Source organism: Cricetulus griseus, chromosome 4, assembly GCF_003668045.3.
Source record: "Cricetulus griseus strain 17A/GY chromosome 4, alternate assembly CriGri-PICRH-1.0, whole genome shotgun sequence".
NCBI lineage: Eukaryota > Metazoa > Chordata > Mammalia > Rodentia > Cricetidae > Cricetulus > Cricetulus griseus.
Window position 1 is genome coordinate 185,561,817 of NC_048597.1, and position 24,195 is coordinate 185,586,011.

A 24,195-nucleotide genomic window follows, 5' to 3' on the forward strand; every position below is an offset into this window, starting at 1 on the left:
TTCTTAACACCTAGAATAATCCATGAAAAATCCACATCCACCTTATTCTTACTCCCTAGTCCATTGACCCACTATTTTAACTTTAGAACTCTCCTTTGAGAATTTGTTGGAATTAATAATGTCATAGTTTTTACAGAGTAAAAGCAGGCCTGCATGGGTGGCTCCATAGCAAAGTGCTTTTTGTGGGAGCATGAGGACGCGAGTTAGATTCCCCAGAACCCAGCATGTAAAAAACAGATGCAGTGGCATATACTTGTAATCCCAGCACGGGGGAAGTAGAAACAAGAAGGTCCCTGAAACTCACTGGTCAACCAGCCTAACTGAAATGATGACCTCTGACATCGCACACATGTATGTGCACCCTGACACACATGTTCACATGCACAGAGCAAATACACACATACAATAAGTAAAGATTAATGGCCAAATTGTAGTCTGCCCTCTGCTCCCTGCTCTGTTCTCTGTCCAAATTGATATACACCCCTGATTTGCCCCAGTCATAAAGCACATACAGCTAACCTTCAGCTATTCTGCCCAGTCAAGCAAGCTTCCTGGCCCCAGCTGTGCCTCGGGCTGTGTTCTGAAGGTGTCTGCTCTTCTGTCTGTGAACTGTCTTCCAGCTCAGGTTCATCAAGGACTGCCACTTTAAAAACACACACAGGCAGGCATCCTAGGATATGCCATTATAAGCTGCTGCCAGGGGATCTCCTAACAGATAAATGGAATCTCTGTGAAGTAAATTAGTGTGAACCAGTCAATCTGTGTGTCAGCCGTGAGCCACTTCCATGGATAACTGCCTAGCTGAGTGGAGGCCAGGGCCTGGTGCCATGTGTGGGTCAGAATCTCAGATACAGTTTCACAGGATAAGGGGATTTAGAGCAATGTTTAGTCTTGGGAGAAAGCCAATTTGATCTGTGCTTTAGATTGGTCAATGAAATAGACTTCTAAGGCATTTTTGTTTCATCCCTCATCTAGCTGGACTGTGTGATGCCAAGTTAGACAACTTCCTTACTGTGAGAAGTAGCAGGGATACTTGGGAAATGGCTGCCTCCTCCCATGGAGCTGTTACTCTTTAGGCTCCCACTATGCTTGTCTTGGGCTGAGTGTCCTAGCTAAAATCTTTAGGGTCTCATAACAAACAAACAAACAAACAAACAAATAAATAAATAAATAAATAAATAAATAAATGAACAAAAGATCCCACACTTTAGCAAAAAAACTAATCTAAACCCTTTCTCTCTGAGGAACAAATGTGTGACCTTTAATTCATGAAGAATAGGAGGTCCTATGCAGAGGCAGATGACCATGGTCCCTGAAAGATCCCCAATGGGGGGAATCATATTTTGGTGATTACAGATTAGAAAAACCCCTACCCCAACCTGAATAGCAGCTGAGTGAGGAAGCCTTTAAAAATAACTTAACTGTTTCTGGAGAGATGGTACATTAGTTAAGAGCATTTATTCCCCATGCACAGGACCCGGGTTCTATTCCCAGCACCCACATGGTGACTCACAACCACCTGTAATTACAATTTTAGAAGATAGGATGTCCTCTTCTGGCCCCCCAAGGAAAACTTCATGCACATGATTTACAGCCATACATGCAGACTAAATACATATGCACATATAATAAAATACATCCATACATGCAGACTAAATACACATATACATAGAATGAAATAAATCCTAAAATAAATGTCCTCTGGAAAGAATTTAGAGACCAAACCCCGTTCAAGTCCCTAGAGCCATACTAATTAACATTTCATATAACTAAATTGTGACTATCAATGGTACTTTTATGCAAAACCCATGTTTCCATAATTGCATATTCCTTTGGAGATTGCAGCCTGCTCTTACATTAAGAACACAAGGATTCATTTTGTCTTATTAAATTATACCAAATTATCTTCATTCGTTTTATTCCTTTCATTACACTAATAAAATTTTTATCATCTTACTTCTGTAGAATGAAATATCAATGAGATTATTGAACCTAACATAAAAATGTTTAAAGAGGATGAAGAGAAATTTAGGTCTTGTTTGAGAGAAATTTCTAAGAGCATTTCTTAGCTGTGGGGAAGGTTTTAGTTTTGAAGAAAAAATAAATCTGCTTGGAGCAGGAACTTATACAAAATAATAATCACTTATATGTTAAATAAGTTTATTTTCTATCTTTGCTTACCTTTTTAGACTCTTTAATACCTACATTGCTTTGGAAAATATTACATGAAGTTACTGCCACTGTGGGGTCTATTGAAACAATTTTATATATAAGAGGCATTCAGTGCATAAGAATGCATCTATGGGCTTTAGTCAACATGAATCATAGCAAAGACCGAGTCAAACACTTTAACATTCAAGTGACCCTTTCCTTGAAATAATGAAACAAAAATGTGATGTCCTGTGGGACCAAAATTTGTTTTATGACTGTACATTATGTTCAGAAGAGTGAAATCCCAGGGGTCAGTTTAATTTTATGATTTATGAGGGTCAGGAAAAGAGAATGGCTATCCATGAATGTTCCCTTGGATTGTTGGAGGTAGATGTAATTTTTGCAATGTTAGTGTGAACTTTTTCTTGAGAGACATGAATAAATGTGTACTCATCCTGGATAGAGCACAGACTAAAGTGGTGATTCCACCAATCCAAATTGGCAAATTAGTGAGTATATAGGGCTTTCAGAGCATAAGTTGGGGGCTACTTAGAGGTATGGGGGTGACCCCCAAAGAGCCTCAGCACTGAAAAAAGTTTTATCATAGCATAAATAGCGAGATCTTCATTGTCACATGGCTGGAGTGATTGTCTCAGGTAACCTTCAACATTCTATATTCTCTGGCCCCTCCTAAGAACAGGTCCATCAAATGTAGCATTACATATATGGGAGAGAGGCCTACAAGGGAGTGACGAGAGTCTCAGGTGAGGATCCAGTGACCCTCCCCACCTTCTGTGAGGGAATGTTAAGATGCCTGATCTTGTGGGTCTTTTGCAGTAGTCACAGCTGCTCTGATCAAAATGGTAATGGCTGCTGTGCTTAGGGGACAGTGTTCCACAACAACTTGTATTTTCATTCTTTGAAGGTTATGAGGGAACATCTTTTTATAAGTAATCTATGGATTAGAAGATTTTTCTTAGTATAGTGCACCCAGGCTCTACATAAAGATCCAATCTGAGAAAGTAGATTTTCCCTGACCACTACTGCCTACAATTACACTGTCCCAGGAGAACTGAGCTCATTACGCTTGGTACCAGCATCCTCTGGCTCTGAATTTCCAGCTTACTGAGACAAGTTCAGGCTGTCAGAAACTGACATATGGGTCATGCCTCTGATTTTTCTAGCCCTGCCTACTGATTGCAGCACTGGAGATTCTGTTATAGAGAACAGAAGCCTCACAACTCAAGATGTGTCTAAAATACCTGGATGTCCTGATAATGTGCCCAACTGTGAACAAAGAATTGTCATACAAGTGGAATTAAAGTCATATAAAACAGAGGAGGGGGAAGGAATATTCATTGGTGGGTTAATGAAGATTCTGTAAAAGGGTAGAAATTTGAGCTAGACCTTCAGCCAATACTGATATTTTAGCAAACAAAGACGTGGAGTGGCATCTGTCCATAAAGATCTGGACAAAGGCAAGAAATAATTGTAATATCCAAGGTACAATATGTGACCTCATAATGTTGAAGTGTGTTATATCACAGTCTGAAAGGAAATGTTTGAGAGTAGGGTGGGAACCAGCCATTGTTACCTGAGATGCCACTAGGATGGTTTATATAACTCAAGGCTCTAGAATCTCCCATTGTGGACTTAACAGGGATCATTGTAAGAGATCATGTTCTACATTGGAGTTGTAAGATCAGACCTTGGGTTTGAGATGCAACATTTTTCAGCTTAAAGAATGACTGAAAAAAGATATCTAGTTTGTGGTCACAATAGCTACCCCGGAAGGGAGTGCAGAGGGAGAATATGGTCATGGTAGTTAGAGAAACTGGAGACAAGAAAATGACTGTTGGAATTATTTAAAACATTATGTTTCCTTGCATTCCTCAGACTTGCTCCCAGGTTTTAGTCTTGATATCTTGAGATATTCTCATAGTGATGAACTCCTCTTCTCTTCATTCCTTCCAGATCATTCCTTCCTTTGTATCCTGATAGACAACAAGGACTCAAGCAGTGTGTCAAGAGCAAAGGCCTCCTGGTGTGCCCACCTGGCTCTTCTCACACGTATCTTCTCTCTTGCTTCTCCCATGCTAGGCTTACTGTGTTGATAACCCTTTCCCTGGAAGCCCAACCTGATTTTAGTCATTCACCTGCATCTTTTCCCTATGAAACAATGTCTCTAGGTCCTATCAAATGATAACTCAGCATCCTCTTTCTTTTTACAAATACTTAGGATTGTGTTTCCCTTGAATGCTTTCCACAATGTAACTTCATCAAAAATGTGTGTGCAGCATGTCTTCTCACTAATTCTGTCTCATGGTGGTTTCTATAATCAATTGATTCAGTCTAACATCTCACAACTTGGGAACCCTTTATGTCCATGCATTCTTCAAAACAATGTCTTAAAACATAGCAAGGGGTATTTTACCATAAGCTAGGGAATTGTTTTATCTAGAAGCATCTGTATATTTCTTGGCCTTTGCTTACTATTTCTTTGTTCTCAGACTATCATAACATCTGTCTTGCATTGAACCTCACTATTGATACAGCTTCCTAAATTATAGGGAGTAGTTTCTCTTTATTCATATACATGCTTGCTCTTAATTTTTTCCTTCGATTATGTTTATCTTACTTTTTATTACAGATTATCTTGCATCAAATTGAGACTCTCAGACATGTCTGGTGGTTCATATCTGTAAACCTAACATTTGCAAAGACAAAGCAGGGGAATCATGAGTTCAATGCTAATATGTGCTAAAGAGATGTGATCTCCAAAGTAATAACAAATATATAGAGGACACCCTCTACCACTTAAAAAGGCTATTTCTGTTCTTGGGGTAACCAAATCTTGAGAGTATCATCCAAATATCCTGAGTATGATATACCAACTGTTTTAGATTTGAAAAACCATTTTTCTTCTATTTATCTTTCAATAAATTCTTAAACACTTGGAATTATTATTTTTTTTTGGTTTTTTGAGACAGGGTTTCTTTTTGTAACAGTCCTGGCTGTCCTAGAACTCACTCTATATACCAGGCTGGCCTTGAACTCACAGAGATCCACCTGTCTCTGCCTGCCAAGTGCTGGGATTAAAGGCATGCACCACCACTGACCCGTAATACTTGAACATTTTAAAATACATGGCTACATTCATAACCATAAAAGTAGATTGCAGCCACCACCTATACTCTTCATATCTAGTATGAATACCTATGTAGGTTGCAGGGTATGGGAGAGTGATGCTCATTCAGGATTGGATTGTAATGAGGTTGCAAAGCAGGCTGTTAGCAACCAAGCATGTCTCCCATTCCATTTCACTAAGATTTCCCACTTTGGTATCAAGCAAAACTACCACTTTTAGAGCATTAAGACTAACAATACAAAATATTTTAACTTAGATTCTCCTTCCTTTTTTTTTTTCTTCCTTCCTTCTGTTGACAAAGGAAAACAAGGTATAGGCTAGGTAACATGATTTGCTTATTTCCATTTCCTATCTAGGGACAGCACAATCTGATATGACTACCCATCTGGAATAAGTGTCTCCTGAGACACAGACCAATATCAGCTGAGGATTTGCCTGCCCTGTAGCCATTCTCCCCATACTTCCTTAGCTTCAACCTGGGGAAAGTTTGCAAGACTTATAGATTCAAGAGCTCATGTAATTCTACAGTTGTCTCTTCTCCTCATGATCAAAAGGGGGCTCCTTCTGGTACTTTCTCTTACAGAGAACTGCAGGTTTTGTTATAGTTTAAATTGCCCTCTGTAGTCCTTATCAAGTTCATACATAAATCATGTTTATCTCTGGTCTCAAATGCTAGCTTCATATTTTTTTGATTGAAACGTCTGCTTTGTTTTTCTGACCTTGTACATTTTTTAAAAACAAGTTGTGAAGATTCCTATTAGTTCCTCCCAGGGTCTCTCTTTCTTCAAGTTGTCAATGTGTGAAGACCTATTTGTTTTTCTCTATTCTTGCTTTCCAGTTCGTATTTTTTTGTGATTCTGAACTGTTAGAAAAGGGCAATACACTTCTATATTTAACAGAAGATTTGGTCCTTATGAAAAAAATGACTTTTGACCAATTGAAATTACATGAAGAGTGCAAAAACTAATCTCTGTATGTTCTTAAAAGCTGTTCAGCCTCTATGCACCTCTTTAGTCTGAAGGAGTCTTCTAAGATTAGATGTTCTTGGGTCTTTTTTTTTTTTCTTAAGTCATTATCTTACTGTGTAGGAAACTGGGATCAAGGCAGATAATTTGACCAGATTATGTTTTATGTGTGTGCAAATATGCACATGCGTGGGTCAGTGCACACGTGTACATGTGTGTGTGCCTGCATGCATGTGCATGTTGTATAGTCTACAGGATAACCTTTGATGTCATCCTTAGGAATACTGCTTCCTTTCTTTGAAACCTTTCCCAAATGTTGAGACACAGTCTGTCATTGCCTGGGATTAAACCAGACTGCTGGCTGAGCTTCAGGGAACCTTCCATCTCTGTTTGCCCAGCGCTTGGATTACAAGCACCACAGCATTTGTTCTTCTATGTGAGTTAGAATCAAACTTTTTGTACTCACAAGAGAAGCAGCTTACTGACTGAGTTAGCTCCCAGTCCCAGAGTCTTTCTTGCTCCCTCCATGCCTGGATGATGGAAGCTACAATGGACCCCATTCCCTTGCTTTTGTTAGAAAACCCTTAGAGATGTCTTGAAGATTTTCAAGACCACTCTCTTTGCCATTTACTTCCCCCCCACCGCTTTTTAAAAAAATTTAAATTACAAACAAGCTTGTTTTACATATCAATCTCAGTTACCTCTCCCTCCCCTCCTCCAAATGCTTTCTGCCACCAAGGGAGGGTGAGGGCTTCCACGGGAGATCTTCAAAGTCTATCACATCATTTGGAGCAGGGCCTAGGCCATCCCCAATGTGTGTAGGCTGAGAGAGCATCCCCCTATGGGGAATGGGCTCCCAAAATCCATTCTTTTGCTAGGGATAAATATTGATCCACTGCCAGAGGCCCCGTAGATTGCCCAGGCCTCCTAACTGACACCCATGTTCAGGGGGTCTGGGTTGGTCCTATTCTGGTTTCCCAGCTATCAGTCTGGGGTCCATGAGCTCTCCCTTGTTCAGGTCAGCTGTTTCTGTGGGTTAATCCAGCCTGGTCTGGACCCCTTTGCTCATCACTCCTCCCTCCCTCAACTGGATTCCAGGAGTTCAGCACAGTGTTTAGCTGTGGGTGTATGGTTCTGCTTCCATCAGCTACTGGATGAAGGCTCTAGGATATCATATAAGGTAGTCATCAATCTTATTATAGGAGAAGGGCATTTAAGGTAGCCTCTCCATTATTGCTTAGATTGTTAGTTGGGGTCAACCTTGTAGATCTCTGGACATTCCCCTAGTGTCAGATTTCTCTTTAAAGCTATAATGGCTCCCTCTTTTATGGTATCTCTTTTCTTGCTCTCCTCTGTTCTTCCCCAGACTCAATCTTCCTGCTCCCTCATGTCCTCCTCAACCCTCTTCTTCTCCCCTTGTCTTTCTTCTCCCTCTCCTCCACCCCCCATACTCCCAACTTACTCAGGAGATCTTGTCCCTTTCCCCTTCTCTTGGGGACCATTTATGTCTCTCTTAGGGTCCCCCTTGTTTCCTAGCTTCTCTGGCAGTGTGGATTGTAGGCTGGTAATCCTTTGTTCTATGTCTAAAATCCATACATGAGTGAGTACATACCATGTTTGTCTTTTTGTAACTGGGTTACCTCACTCAGGATTTTTTTCTAGTTCCATCCTTTGGCCTGCAAATTTCAAGATCCCATTGGTTTCTTTGCTGCTGAGTAGTACTCCACTGTGTAAATGTACCGCATTTTCTCTATCCACTCTTCAGTTGCTTCCGGTTTCTGGCTATTACAAATAATGTTGCTATGAACATAGTTGAACAGATGTCCTTGTTGTATGAATGTGCATCTTTTGGGTATATGCCTAAGAGTGGAATTGCTGGGTCTTGTGGTAGGCCACGTAATTTCTTAACATCCTGTTCTGTGATGCTCTGAGAGTGTGGTTGGCTGATTTTGAGAATTCTTGAACTTCAGAGTTGTAATACAGCAGAGGGGCTTCCTGAACCAACTCCCTCATTCTAGGTAGAAAAGAAGTTGAGGCAGGAAAATAAACCTCCATGCCCAAGGTCACACAAAGCAAGTAGAGGTGACATGGAGCACTAGACTTCAGACTTAGGAGAGACACACTTAAACCCACCCCGTGACTATACACTGTATCCTTGAGAAGGCATGAAATTCTTCCCAATAGCGAAATCCTTTATTTATGTTATCTTGTGATGCATACATATAATTTGGACAATAGATAGTGAAGCTTAATATTTTCTGTTTAAAAATATGCAAATAAGGCATTTTAATACAAACTGCGACTGTTGTTAATAATAAATTATTGGAGATGTTTGGGTAAATTTGAGCTGTAACACTATAGAGCCCTGAGATTTCCCCTTAAACTGTAATTGCATTTGGTAATTATTTCAACCTTAGTAATTATTGTTAGTACTTTACCTAGATTATATGATCTGTACTTTATTAATCTATTTATTTATTTATTTATTTTGGGTGTGTGTTTGTGTGTGTATAAGTTTGTGTCACATGTATGCAAGTACCCTAAGGGTCCAGAAGAGGGTGTCAGATGCCCCAGGAGCTGGAGTTATAGGTGGTTAGTAGTCACCCCAAAATGTAGGTACTAGGAGCTGAACTTTGGTCCTCTGGAAGAGCAGCAAATACTCTTAACCACTAAGCCAACTCTCCAGCCCCCAAGAGCATTATTGATAAGTACTTTGTACCTTGCGGTAGGTCAGAGGTATAGTACTTGCTGGTTGCCAGTCTACCCAAAGTACTTCATTGCTCAGATATACTGAGGAACTTGTGTTTCTGTAAGGGATGAAACCATGTTTAAAGCGATGTAGTAAATAACTGATACGTCTTCCTGATTCACACTAGCCTGCCCTTCAATCCCCTTGGTAATCTAGCCATATGTCTCAGCCATAGATGTTAGCTGTAGGAAGAATTCCCCCTCAGCATAATTAGTTAACAATTTGACTGTGTGTGTGTGTGTGTGTGTGTGTGTGTGTGTGTGTGTAAAGTAATAAACATGAACCTGGGTATGGGTACCAACATAATAGCTATTATTCACAGTATTTTGATAATTTCATCTTCTTACCAGTTGTCAGAAATTATATCATTCTTGCAGAAATTCACACTAGGAAATCATACCCAAAAGACAGTGCATATTAGGTAGTAAGTTCAGGAGGACAGAGGAACACAGAAGCCCAAAGGTGCTCTTGCTGAACATCACCTAATGATGACAAAGCATCAGGTACCTAATTTAATTGTTGGCATCACTTTAAGATTTTGTTTTCCACGCCAAAAGCAAAGCAAGCCCAGAGTCTAACACAGAATGTACACTGAAGTGATACTATTACTTGATTCTCAGTAGATACCTCCTAAAGTATGGGGAATATGTACACAGCTCTTTAATAGATAATGCTGCCCCGATATAACATCTGTCCAGAGACAAGACACACTGTGGACTGAATTTGGAGTCTGTCCAGATGACATTTTCTGTGCTTACAGCGCTGCTGGTGGCACTTAAATTTCCCTTATGGGTTTTGCATCCTCCTGTTTTAAAATATATGCACATGCCTTAGTGAAGAGCGTGTGCTGATTTTGCAGATTTCCAGTGTTCGATTCCAAGCACCCATAATTGTCACCTTACAATTCCCTATCACTCCAGCTCCAAGAGATCTGATGTCCTCTTCTGGTCTCTAAGGGCACCTACACTTGGGTAGCATACATTCATGCTTATACATAATTGTAAATAATAAAAATAAAATATATGAATGTTGTTTCTTTGTGATCTGCCAGGATTACATCAGCATTTACTTCTATCTGATTTTGATGTCATTTTTTTCTTTCTTTTTTGTCTCTTGTAAGATATTGTTTAGTGTTTTTCTTAGTACTGCCATTGGAGCTGAAAGAGGTGGACAGTTACAAGGAGTTGATCAGACCCCACCTCCAGACTGGGCTAGGAGATTTGCACTGGAGATTTTTGTTTGTTTGTTTGTTTCCTTTCCTTTCCTTTCCTTTCCTTTCCTTTCCTTTCCTTTCCTTTCCTTTCCTTCCTTTCCCCTCCTCCCCTCTCTCTCTCTTTCTATTCCTTTGGTGTGACTTCTAGAAGCTGTGTATCATATGCGTGCTTTCTTTTTATGAGTCATTTGCCCTTAAATATTTGTCGGTAAATATTCCCATTATTTCCAAAGAGTCTGTGCATATGAATGGGATTTCTGTGGGTTTTTTTTTCAGATTTTGTATTTGTTGGGGAGGGGGTTGGCATGCATGGAAGTACAGTGCTCAAGGAGCCCAAAAAATAAGGAGACAGATTTCCAGGAGCTGGAGTTACAGGCAGTTGTGAACTGCCCGAATTGGGGGCTGGGAACCAAACACAGGCCTTCACAAGAGCATTGTATACTCTCAACCAATGAATCATCCCTCCAGCCCTGGGATCTCTTTTTGAATTAGTTCTAATTCATCATCTTAAGATCATTGTTGGTGTTTATTTTATTCACTCCATAAATGACATGGATTTTTTTTAATGAAAGCACATAACAAGAAAAGATAATTAGAAATCTTTAAACTTACAGTATTACATTTGAAGGTAGATAAATCTCAGGATTTTAGAATATGGAAAATATTGTAGATACACTCTTCATAGAATCATTGATTTGCAAGTGGGAGGAAGAACAGCTTCACTGATGGGCTCAAGCTGAAATAGATTGGCACGAGGGCTGCTGGGCACAAGCATCCTCCTGTGAGAGTTTATGCATGATGTGTAATCACTCCATTAGGCATGGGGAAGTGCTGTCTCTTCCGAAAATGCCCTTTATCATGCACTTTACCTATGGCAGGATGTCATGGGTTCTTCCCAAGCACTCTGCTTGGTCAGTGGTAGCTTAGCTGATAAGATCATGTGCTGTTTGTGGAGTGAATGGAGGTCTTTGCTGGTGATGTCTATTCTCTTATCCAAATGGGAGTGTATCTCCTGGAACTGTGCTAGCTAGGAGTGGTATGAATGTGTGGTGGTCTTCCCCCTGGGCTCATGTGTTTGAACCTTGGTACCCAGCTTATTGGAAGCTATTGAATATTTGTTAATCTCACAGAGGTAAGTCCCTGGAAATGGGCCTTTAAGTGCTTTTTCCTACCTCCAGTTTTGGTCTAGATTTCTTGGCTTTTTCTCTGTTAGCAGGATGTGAAGAGAACCTGCCATACACCCTGGCCACCCTTGAGTTGCTCTGCCTCACCTTCCTCACAACTGATATACCCTGAGATCAGGAGCTAAAAGAAAACTCTACTCTTTCAAGTGTTTCTGTATTTAGTCACAGTGATGAGAAAGGCAATCAATACTCTAGACCTAGCTGCCATTGGCATTAAATAGCATCATTCTACAAATGTCAAAAGGGTGGGATGAAGTTTCTAGAAAATAACAGAAGCCAGAATAGAGAACGAGGTGTGTAGAGGATGCCACTTGGAATTATATGGCCATGTCACCACATAATTTAAACAATAACTCCTCCTATAGGTTCTTCCTCATAAAATATTTGGGATGTAGTTTTAAACTACTGGTTTTGAGGGCTGGAGAGACGGGTTAGGCTGTGGAAGTATGAGGTCCAAAGTTCAGTCTGCCGCACCCACATAAAAGCTGGGCATGGCTCAAAAGATTAACAAGATGGAGAGCAGCTGAGGAAAAGCTGACATCAACCTCTGGTTTCCACAAGTGTGTACCTGTTTGTGAACATGAAACTGCATAACCTAGGAGGGAGGGAGGAAGGAGGGAAAGAGAGAGACTTTCCATTGTCTTTACCTGAAACTTTCATTTCTTAAGATCTACAATTAAATTCATTAGAGGTAGCATAGTCCCACATATTCATGTAGAGCACACAGACTCCTCTCTCTCTACCCACTGACTTTGTACATATTAAAAAGTTATTCAGAGTATCAGCCTTTTGGCTGTCAATATTTTAAAGTGTGTGACCAGTAAATGGAACAACCTTCCATCTGTCAGTGGATGGAACAGACTTCCGCCTTTTAGTGGAGATCTGTCGAGAAGAGTGTCTTTTGGGGACCCAACCCTCCAGATGTAGACAGCTTTACAATCCTTGCTAGGGGAAATAAGCAGCTGATGTTAAGCTGAAGAGGAGTCTCACTACCATTTGCACTGTATTGATGTCAAAAGAATCTCTCTGCCAAGCTCTGAAAAGCACCTTCAAAAACTACTGAAAACACCCAAGAACTTTAGTGATGAGCTACAAATGGACTGTGGTATTGATAAGGAAAAGTCGATATGTATAGTGAAAGGATGGCTACTGTGATAAATGGGTCCTCCATCAGTAAAGATCAAATTATTGACTATTTAGGGCAATGAAAAAAGTCTGTCTATAGCTAACTTCTACAGGTGAGAAGAATTAGCCAACAACAGCAATTCAGAGACAGCTCCAAGAGACAAACAAGGAGAATTCATTACAAATATCCCAAGTGGACAGCCACATTAGCAAACATGTCTGTGTCATGAGATATTCAGTAGTGCTTTGGCCACACCTGTGTCCAGGCCTTTTTCTTTGGTGTGAATAGCTCCCATTGGTCATCCCACACATTCAAGAAGAGTTAAGTCAGATTTCACCTCCTTAGTACTTTATAGCAGAGAACTTCTCTGCCCTCCTAAAAGGCATGTCACCCTTAGACTGTGAACTCCAGAGATCCTGCCTAATTTTGTTAATTGTACAGCCACTAGATCACAAGTTCCATGAGGGTACATGGAAAGTACCACCATTCCTTTGCCCCAAGGGGTCCATCAAAGAGCTATGCCCATAATAAGCACCCGATCAATGTGTGTTGATTTCGCCGGTTTTGGAATGGTTCATTACTGGAACCCCAGTCACTCATCATGTCAGAGTTTAATGAGGAAACACCACAGGAAGCACCCAAAAGGACAATCACAAGGATTATCCTATCAAGCAAACAAACAAACAAACAAAAGGTAGATTGGCACTAATTAACCTCTCCGAAGCCTGCTGCTCCCAGTTGACACAGCATAGTCCTTTCTACCACAGTTAAGTTTAATTGGATGATCTGTGAACCTCCCAGGAAAGAATGGCAAATCATGGGCACTTTAGATTTGAAAATTCATCTTTAATAAGGAAAACACTTGAATAGCCTCCACATAACAGCAACACTCACCCTCACAAGAACCAACTTCTTAGAATTCAGAAGTCAAGGCAAAGACATGGTACCTGCTGGACTCAGTTCCAGAAAGATCTGGAACTGATCCTACTTTCTAGCTTTTTGAAAATATTTGATGTATCTTCTCATTCTGGATCTCATCTATTGTCACTGATAGTGGTGGTAGACACTTCTGTCTTCTAATGCCATGCCCTCTTCCCTTTGAGGTCATTAATTAACAGTAATATGTTTTACTGCTTAAATGTGTTCTTTGGCAACTATACACACATATATAGCATATGGATCTCAACCCCCTCCCTCTGTAATCTCTCACCCTCCTCTGTCTACTTCCCATCTCCCCTACTAATCCCTTCCTCACATCCTTACATTTTGGTTTGTGGCCCCCCACCCCCGAGCCAAGGGATTAATAGGCCTGTTATGTGGCCATGGATCTGAACTATCCACTGGAGTCTGTTGGGATCACCAGTGGGTGTACAACTGAAAACAATGACTTCCTTTCTCCCAGAGTCTACCAGTGGCCAATAGTTTAGCACTAAGGGGAGGGACCTACTAGAGTAGCGTTTTTGATGTTGGTTGTTTGGTAAAAAATAAGTTGGAGAAATGAATAACTGATGACTGTTGAAAGGTGTTCACTCATGAAAGAAAATGGGCTGGAGAGATGGCTCAGGGGTTAAAAGCACTGGCTGCTCTTCCATAGGTCCTGAGTTCAATTCCCAGCAACCACATGTTGGCTCACAAACATCTGCGATGAGATCTGGTGCCCTCTTCTGGCCTGTAGGCATACATGCAGGCAGAATACTATATACATAATAAATTTTTTTAAAAAAGCAATATGTTGATATGTTGGATGTGAAGAACAATGTGTTTGCCCAGATAAATTCACTTGTATTTAGCAAAAGATTTATCTATGCCATCTGCTCCTTGTTTTAAAAACCACCATCACTAGTTCTAAGAATTAACAAATAAAATACATAGAGATAAGATACATTTAAAAAGACTATAAATGTTGACTAGTACAATAATTTCCCGTAGCTTTGTTGCATTTAACTATCCCATTTAAACAACTCCCCAAAATCAGTAAATTCAAAAATAGTCAATCTACATGATTTAAAGTGAGGAAAGTTAAGCTGAAGGAAGCTACCTACTTCAGTGGCAATCAGGAGCCATAGGTGTTTCATTGCAGATCATAGACTCGGCCACATGGTATGACCTGGTAGTCTCCTGGTGGATTTAACTGAAAACACATCCTTGAGAGCACACATACTCTTGATTTATGAAGCAGGTAGTCTGGCCCCTCTGCTTCAGTCCATGGCCCATTCATTCATTTCCGAAATCCTTGGAGAATAATCCCTGTGGCCCAGGCACTGTGGCAGACAAGATAGAAAATGAAGGAGATGGATTTGGCTTATGCTTTTTTGGTGTTTTCCAGAAATTTCTAAATTAAAATGTAGGTTTATTTCTTTAAAATAAGAATTTTGTCCTTCACCTGTGTTTGCTGCTAAAGGGAAGTGGTAAATCCAATGTTTGCCCATTGTTCACAAGACAGCTACTCTCTGGGCTCCTAGTGGGCTGTTGCCCCTGTCTGCAGGGAACGTGTGACTAGAATTGTTACCAGCCTCTTTTAAGAGTCTGCTGGGCCTCAGGTTCTGAGCACACAGAGGAGTGGGGAGCCCAGACTGCTGATACTGCTGATTCCTGTAGGGCTCCAACAGGATACCTTGATGTCATTTATCCAGTGTGTGAAGCTATGTGGGCTCCAGTCTCTGTGTGGCTCTTTCACGACCTAAAGGAGGTTTAACAACAGTGACTCTGAGATTTAACAACAGTAGTATGTGTGTGAATAGATGTGTGACTGTATATAGAGAAATAATGGTGTATGTATATCTTTACATGTCTGAATGAGTATATATATACATATATATATATATATATATATATATATATATATACTGAATAGTTTGTGTATCTGTACATATGCATGTTTGTACATATGCACAGTTGTGTGTGTGCATGTTTACATGTCTGAATGGATATTTATATATTCGATAGTATATTACATAAATATGTGTGTGTACATATAGGCAATAGTATGTGTAATATTTATATGTCTGCCTAATTATATATACTTGATATTATATGTTTATGTATATATGTGTATGTCTACATAGGTATACATATGGATGGTGATGTGTACATGTTTACATGACTGTATTAGTGTATAGACTCAATAATGTGTGCAAATGTATATATGTATGCATACATGGGGACATATATGGACAGTTGTATATACATGTTTAAATTTCACAGGAATGCATATGCTCAACAATGTGTGTATATTTGGCTTCAGATCAGTTGGTGTGATGTGATCTGCGTGATTGGCACTCATTTTTTTCTGTCTGCTGAATACCTTCATGCTGAGTAGACTCACTTTTCCTGGCAGATATTGACTAGTGAGGAGGTAACATGAAAATGTGTTGTTTGTGGATGTCATTTACAGCAAGTGCTTCAACCTGTGGAAAATCACAGATATTTGAGTCTGTGTATTAAAGAGCTTGTGTTGATAATGCACTTATAGGAAATGCAGTACCTGGGTGCCAGCTTCCGTTTATGGTCCCTGCTGCTACCTAGGAAATGATCTCGTGAAAAGTTGTTGGGTTACCTACTGTTCAAAACACTGGCCCTTCTTATCCTCATGTTGAATGCATTCATTCAATGCTTGAAGATTTCCTTTGTATAAGACTTTTTGTGTGCATGAGTTTGGTGCCATGGGTTTTGGTGTGATGAAAAGAGAGCCAAAATGCAAACAAAGAGTCCATTCCTATGATTTGTGCTACAGAAGGAGCCACACCATGGGGCAGGGCTAGGCTTTCTAATTGAGTTGGCTGATGTTCTTTGCTGGGTGCCCATGTGCTCTTAAGTGACTATATTGTTTTAGATTTATGCATTAAAAATACGATTTCTACTTCGAAAGCATCACTTTGTCACTTTGTAGCTATGTAGCTTTTAAGCTGATGCCAGAAGCTTATTTTTCTTCTGAGATAAAGTCACATCTATGGATTTTTCAACTAATTACGTGTCTGCCAATAAATACTTAGAGGATACACTTTATTTCAATTTATTATTTGTGTTTTCCATAGTGTGCCCCATACTATCTGTGGGACTGAAATGGTCTAATGGTGTTCACTGCTACTTTTTCATGGCTGTCTTTTTCTTTCTCTTTCCTTTCTCTCTTTTTAACAGCTTCAGTCAGTCCGGTCAAGCATGGCAACGACTTGAACTCGGCAAACTTCCAAGATACTGAGGACATTCTTGACAGATGTGTCTTGGAAGAGTCGGAGAGTGCAGGTGGAAGCCATTTAAACATAGTCAAGTATAAAATGATAAATTTGACACAGCTTTGGGGTCCTTGGGAGTGTGTGGGGGAGGACACTGGAAGGCTGCTGGCTCTTAGCAGCTGCACTCTCAAATTAACGCCCCCCCCCCAGGAGGTCATGGTGTGGGGCTGTTATCTTTTCCTCTTTCATCAGGAATTCAGCTGGACAAAGTACAAAGACGTTATGACGGAGAAGGGAAGCAGACACCATTAGTTCATTATCAATTCCAAGCTAAACTTCTTAATCCACACAGAAGCTGGAACTCAGAGAAATGTTGACATTTCAAATATTTCAAATAATGAGATCTAACAAGAGAAAGGCAGAAATGCAGAGATGAGCAGAGAGGAGCAAATGGCCACCACCAGAATCTCTTTACCTTTCCCTGTTCAAACAGAACTCTGGGAGGAAAGCACTTTAGCAAAACAAGGGTGGATATGGTCAAACAACAGGAAAGACTGTCGGAACCCTTTATCAGGAAATAAGATTTACTCTGTGTCAAAGTTGCTTACTTTGATATTCTCTTTGTGGAAAGGAAAGGTAGGAAAATGTACCAGGAAAAGATAGCTAGGACAACTTAGCTATATATATTTTTTTTTAATTCTGTTTTGGTTTGAAGCAAGCCCAATTTTAATGATTAATTACAAAAAAAGAATTGTTACTAAAAATTGAATGACAATGTTGGGCCAGTACAAGCCACCATGAGGTGCTAGTACCCACCTCATTACCATGATTGAAAGAGTTAACTCTCTCCAGCCTGGACATTTCTTTCCTGTTTTGTCTAGCTATGGTGTCCCCTCCACCCTCAGATCTTTGTGTGCTGATCTTTGTATCATATTTTTGATTCATCCTCTCTGTAGGCTGTCAGCTTAGTTAAGAGATTTCCAAATTGTGTCGCCTTCCCTGACAGGGGGGCAGCTGCAAACAGTCCCCTGATCCTTCCCGGCGGAGAGATACTGAGATTTAATTTTCAGTGAAAGGTGCAGCCTGCAATCTGTGTCAGCCCCCTCCCCATGTCATCTTGGAACCCCAATAGGCCCGGTGGTGATGGCAAGTGTGTATCAGCCCCCTCCACTGAACTAGGATCCCTTAGAAGATGAGCTGCAGCTGCGTGCCCGATCCCAGCAACGCTTTCTCGTCTGCATCTGAGGGCACAGAGAGACAGCGTCTTTTTACAACGACAGAAATTGTTAAAGAACAAATTAGCCTTGCTCCCTGGCCCAACACTCCAAAGGCAATGTCAATTCATTTCACTTTAAAAAGGAGAGGGTGATGGTGGTGTTAACTGCTACACTAAAGATTATTCTTAGATTACTTTTAGTTAGGATTGAAACTGTCTTAATTCTGACAAGGTTTTTACAGTTCTCCATGAACTGTTTCCCAACAAGCATTTTGTCGGGAGTCAGGTATTTACTTAAGAACCCGTTGTGTTTGGACATGGACATGATGCATCAATATGATGCCATCCACCCTGCCTTAATATAAGTGGACTGAGAGTGAAATTCAGATGGCTTTTACCATCTGACAGTTGTGAACAAAAGAACATGCAAAAAAATAAAGCCAGAGTAATTAGAAAATACAGGGGCTGGAGAAGAATCTTATAGAGTAAGTACTGTTCCATACATCGGACATCATTAAACCGGTAATAAAGAATGAATTGCTCTGGCTTTTTCCTCTGTCCATCCTTGCATTTTAAGACATCTTACCCTTATAGGCCTAGAAACCTCTGGAGGGTTCGCTACTGGTCTCACTGCCTTCCACTGAGAATTTGTGGCTTGGTTGTCATGGAGACATCGTATTTCTCCAAGAATTGCTCATATTGATCCGTAGCCAGGCGTAAATGGCCAAGCGAGTGTGAGGAAGAAGGGGGCTGGGCAGTCCTGTAAAATGACCAGGGCTTGTGGGTCGGAAAGCAGCTCATAGCAAACACTTAGGGGAAAAGAAAGAAGCTGTTTCGTTTTGGTTCAGGATTTCTTTCTGCACTTTGGACTGTTGTCTTCTTTTGGGACAAACTGAAAGGAACTTGTTAGTGGCTTGTCATGTCAGATCTTGGGTGCCTGGTCCTGACACAGCTGTCAGCTTCCCAGCTCTGTGCAGTTCAGGGACACACAACAAAGAGGTAGTAGCATGAATTATTTATTACTCTTCGTGTGGATAAAATTCTGTAATAAGAAATTAAGACACTTCTGACAGAGGTGTGTGTTTGCTGAAAAAGATTTTGATGAGACATTAGATTTCCTTGGAGTAGAAGCATCTGATAGACGGCATTCCTAGAACCGAACAAGGAAAGAAAATAAGTTTTGTGCATCTTGTGTGAATTTGATGGCAGAGAGGGACTTTTCTGAAGCTGTGAAATTATGACAATCCATTTTTCAGGGCCCAAAGATAAACTTCAGACTCCAAGTGTAGGGCCCTACAAAGATGAGTATTATCCTGAACAAGTACACTCCTCTGTTTACTGTGTGGGGGTGCCATTTATCTGGGAAAGATTAACCACCTTTATTACACAGAAAACAAAAACAAAACAAAAAACAAATTTAGGAGGTTTGAAGTGGTGACTTTTGAGACCATAACTAAAAGAAGTGTGTCCATAGCTAAACTTACAATGACATGGTGTGGAAGGGGTATGCTCAAGAGTGCAGCCATCATTCTTCCTGTTTTCCCCTGGAATGTCATCACTCCATCTGAAATTCCCTTTAACATCTTCATGGATGTGCAAAATCCCCCTGTTACAAAGCTGAGCCTTCTAGCTGTAATGGATATTGACCTTATGTAGTTTAATGTAATGCTAACTGACTAATATATTTATTACCTCATTTTAAATGAATAGACTAAATGTTTAAAGAGTATTTAGAAAAGGAAAACAGAAATGATTTTCCCATAGCAAGAGTATCGCTTCCCTTATTGTTCTATCCAAATACTGTCTTTGTGTTTAAATCTTTTCAAGCTATCACTTTATTCTGGCCTCTGTAGCTACATCACCCTGATTTCAGCCCTCGTTCATAGGCAAAAGTAGGAAGGACAAGATAGCATGGAGAAGCCAAGGCATATTTTTGAAAAGACATGAAGTTACTATCTTAAATGCTGCTAGTTTTTAAGTGTCATTAATAAAATTTTAAATTTTGAATAAGATGACTTCCTGAGTAGTGTTTGGAGACAGTGGGTTAATTCTCACTCTCTGACATTACCCTCCAGCCTGGTGCTGGCCAGGGGAGCTGCTTATAAATGGGCCACTCTGCATATGGGTCACAGCTCAGAGGCCTTGCAGAGTGTGCTCACCTCTTCTCTGGAGGGCTGTACCTTACTCATCCTGCCATTCTGATCTTTATTGGTTCAAACCTTATACCCAGGTGAGTGCCTGGAGTCCATTAAGGTTGGCGAGGCACCTGTCAGCCAGTGTATTCTTGCTATTTCGACCTTGCTGGTGAACCTAAAGGTCTGGTCTGATGGGGAAAGTAACCCTTGAACAAGTCTTTTCTTTGAAATAATTCATCAGCAGTGAGTTTTGTCTCGAAGGTGAATACCATATAGGAGCTCATGTCTCTGACTCTGTGAAGTCTACCTACTCCTTCCCTGGCATTTATATGTTCCTGAAGCCTGTGGGAATAAGGTTGATGTCTAGTAATAGAAGCCCCAGGATGGCATCATGAACGTGCAGCTCCCTGTCTGTGATTTTAGAACCATTAGACCTTCCTTCCTCAGCTTTTTAAGGCTTGGCTGCTTCTGAATTTAAAGCTGCTTTCACAAAAATAGTTTTGAAATCATCTAGTTAACTTCTGGATAAAGTTCAACCATATCCTCCAGACTGTTGTAGAAAGAGCCCCTTGGCCCTCATCTTCACACGCATGATGATAAAAATCAGAGGGCAATGTTTGCAGTTTTTAGGCTAGTGTTAATGAGAGACCTTGGCATAGAAAATTAATTTTACATCCTACCATTCTAGGGACAGTGTACTTAAAAATTACTTCAGAGACAGGGTAGATGGCTCAGTCAGTAAAATGATTTCCATGAAAGAGTTTTATCTTCAGCACCTATGTGTAAAAAGCTGATCCCTGGAACTTGCTGGTCTACCAGTCCAACTGAATCAGAGAGCTCTGAGTTCATTGAGAGGCCCTGTCTCAAAAAGTAACATGGAGAATGATAACAACGTTAATCTCTAGCCTACACGTACATGCACACATGAATGTACACACAAACATACACACAGGTAGGGTCAGTTAAAAATAGTGGAGAAGAGAGAGTTTGAAAGTACAAAAAAATGCATTCACCAAGTTTTCACATCAATTTCAAAGTAGTTTATAATCAGTGTGTGTTCTCCCGTTAATAGAACATTTTAGTGGTTTCTATGTAGCACATTGTGCGTGTGGATCTATATACATCACTGTCAATCAATATTACATTTGCATGAATCTGATGAACAAAACTAGAATTCTCACAGAGGATGATACATTGTGAAAAGCCAAGGTGAGATTTTTTTCTTTTGCTACTCTGTCTCATGAATCACCAGCAAAAGCCAGGAATCAGAAAGTAGGACAGCTCCAGGATGATCGTGTTGGAGGAGCCTGATGATGATGCATGAGGCAGAAAATGTGGACAGTGTAAGCTGAGCATCAATCATGACGACCAAACACAGGCTTATGGCTGGGGCTGAAACTTGTTCTAGAAAAAGGAAGAACAATGTCAATAATAAAGTAGTAAGTTCCTACTGGTTTTATTTAGCAATGCCAATGTCTTAATTAATTTACCCAGAGAGAAAACGTAAACACCAGCATAATAAATTTTAAAGCAATGTAAAACCATAGGCTGATTCACATGAATATATACATGTAACAATATATGGTACAGTATTTATTTGGTACAGTATTTATTAAAATGAAGAGTCCACTTTTTAATTTTGCCAGGAATAATGAAAGTGACTACTTTGGAGTTCATTGCTAATACAGAAAGAAAGAACGAAAGAAAGAAAGAAAGAAAGAAAGAAAGAAAGGAAGGAAGGAAGGAAGGAAGGAAGGAAGGAAGGAAAAGGAAAACCCAAGCAGTTAATAGAAGCACAAAGCTCCACTTCTTTGAATAGTCAAATCAATTTATATCATACCCCCCATTTTGTTAGCCTACACAGATAACTACTTAAATGCTTGAGAGGTACATATTTTGATTCTACAACATAATCCCTACTTCAGCAAATATTTATAAAGCCTGGGACTGAAACCATGGTTGTAGATTTCTCAGAGAACAATTAAGTTGCTTAAAATGTGGGAAAATTTGCCTGTTTCAAGCCAAGTTCATCATTTTTGGAATATTTTGTTGTTGGGATGATTAAAAGCTATTGGTAATGTGTGCGATTAAAATGAAGGTACCTGCTTTGTAAGACAGAGATCTTCGTTATCATATAATGTGTTTTTCTTCAGGTTAGGAAAGGAATGCAGAAATCACAGGCAATGTTCTCCATCTTTTTCTGATCCTCTCTCTTCCCCTTCTCACACCTCTACTCCTTCCATAACCCAATGTCTGTTTTCTTTCCAGGTCAGCCTAGGCGTCGTCCATGGATAGCGCAGGTGTGCTCCTGCAGGATGTGCTAGACGGAGTGTCGAAAAGGCAATGGAATCTGAACTAACAGAAGCACAGAGACAGCAAATAAAAGCAATGTTGTCACTGGTCTCTAGTGGATTCACTAATACATTAGGCGGAGTGTATTAAAAATGTTATCACTGATTGAGGACATCCAAATTCTAATTCTAGGAAATGATTGTCTAAGTGAGTCTCCTTATTCCCCCTTATTTTCTGTCGTTATTTGTAACAAAGAACACCAGCCCACAGACACAGATTTAACATTGCTTCAGATGTTCACCTTCTCAGTGCCTGAATTGCAGAAGCCAAAGGAATGCACAAGACTCTCAATTCACTGTTGCTTCAAGGATTTAAACCCAAACTGTATCAACTTTGCCACGTTGGCCTTGGACATACTGTTTTAGTGGGTGCTTCAGTTCCAACCAACCTTTGCACATGTCATCCTTAAACACGAAATGTCCTTTAGTCAATCTGTGACATACAAGAATGTCTAGTTTTTCCAGGACCAATCAGTATGGGGCTCTAATGACACTGTGGCGAATGTCTTTAATTAAAGGTTGATGTTATTAGCCTTGTAACCTGAACTGGGGGAGGGGATTCTACTTACAACATACCACAGTTCGTTCTTTGTTAGTATAAACAGCCACGGTTCTTTTCCCAGAAAGAAGCTGGGCTAGCAGGAATTCTAAAACTAAAAAATGCAGAGCAGTATCAACAGAGATGGGCATAAAGCACCCATCTGTTCAGATGACCTGAATTATGTGCTATGACTTTTATTGAATGATTCCTTAATTTATAGAAAAACATCAAAGATTATTAATATATATCTAAATGAGTAGAAATATGGCTTAATCCATAGAAAGGTGTAAATATATATATATATATATATATATATATATATATATATAATATATACAGTGTGTGTGTGTGTTTCATTTTATTTCATACAATTTTAATTCAACATTTTTCTGAGCACTGGCCTCAGATCCTGGGTTGAGACGCAGCAGTGAGGGGAAAGGAGAGATTCCAAAAGAGAACTTTGAGCTGCCTTGCTCTGTACTCTTCGAGACTTACAACTAATTATTGAGCTAGATGAATGTACCTAATACGAATATCAAAAAACCATAATGTCATCCAAGCAGATGAAAATCCATGTTCCATGTTCCCTAAAATAGCATGTCTCTGCATGAAATTAATTTTGATTTCTACTTAAGATGTAATATGTTGTCAGCAGTAATAACAGTGGAAACCATTACCTTCTGAGCATTTTCCCCCTTTGGATATAGCCAAGTTACAAACAAGCTAGGCAGTGGGATAGATGTGGCTTTCAAGGACATCACAAGCATTTTAGATGATGAAACATTAAATATGTCTCTACAAGGAGAAATTTTAATAGTTAAAAAGTACATGTTGAAATTCTGGTATTCAATAAAAAGTGGGTTTTATTATTTTCATAGATATATTATTCCCTTTGCACAAAATAATAACAATACATTTAAATCATTTCTGTATTTAACATATTTTCAGGTCCAAAGAAACAAATAGTGAATCCTTAATAAATATTTCATGGTGTCAGCAGTAGTGGAAAATCAGACATGGTGGAACCCTGACTTCACTAAACAAATTTTCAGATTCTTTAACACCATAAGTTTGAGCCACTACAAATTCATATTAGTTTGAGCCACTACAAATTCATAATGATTGTTTTTTATAAATTTCTAAAAGACAACACCCCCCAAAATTTAAATACTAAACTGAATCAGGATCAGAACTGAATGTGTTAGAACTGAATATGCTCCCCTTGCCAGTCCTGTTTAAATAGG

General features: G+C 39.8%; 1 protein-coding gene across 2 annotated transcripts in view; it reads left to right on the forward strand.

Moving 5' to 3' along the window:
* The window catches only part of Wdr72 (WD repeat domain 72), a 151,772-nt gene extending 129,389 nt beyond the window's left edge, over nt 1–22,383 (forward strand). For both annotated transcript variants that reach the window (XM_035443438.1, XM_035443439.1), the window contains exons 18-19: nt 16,674–16,778; nt 22,328–22,383. In XM_035443438.1, coding sequence (XP_035299329.1) covers nt 16,674–16,778; nt 22,328–22,383 — 161 coding nt within the window. The remainder of the gene's footprint in view (nt 1–16,673; nt 16,779–22,327) is intronic.
* The last annotated feature ends 1,812 nt before the right edge of the window (nt 22,384–24,195 follow it).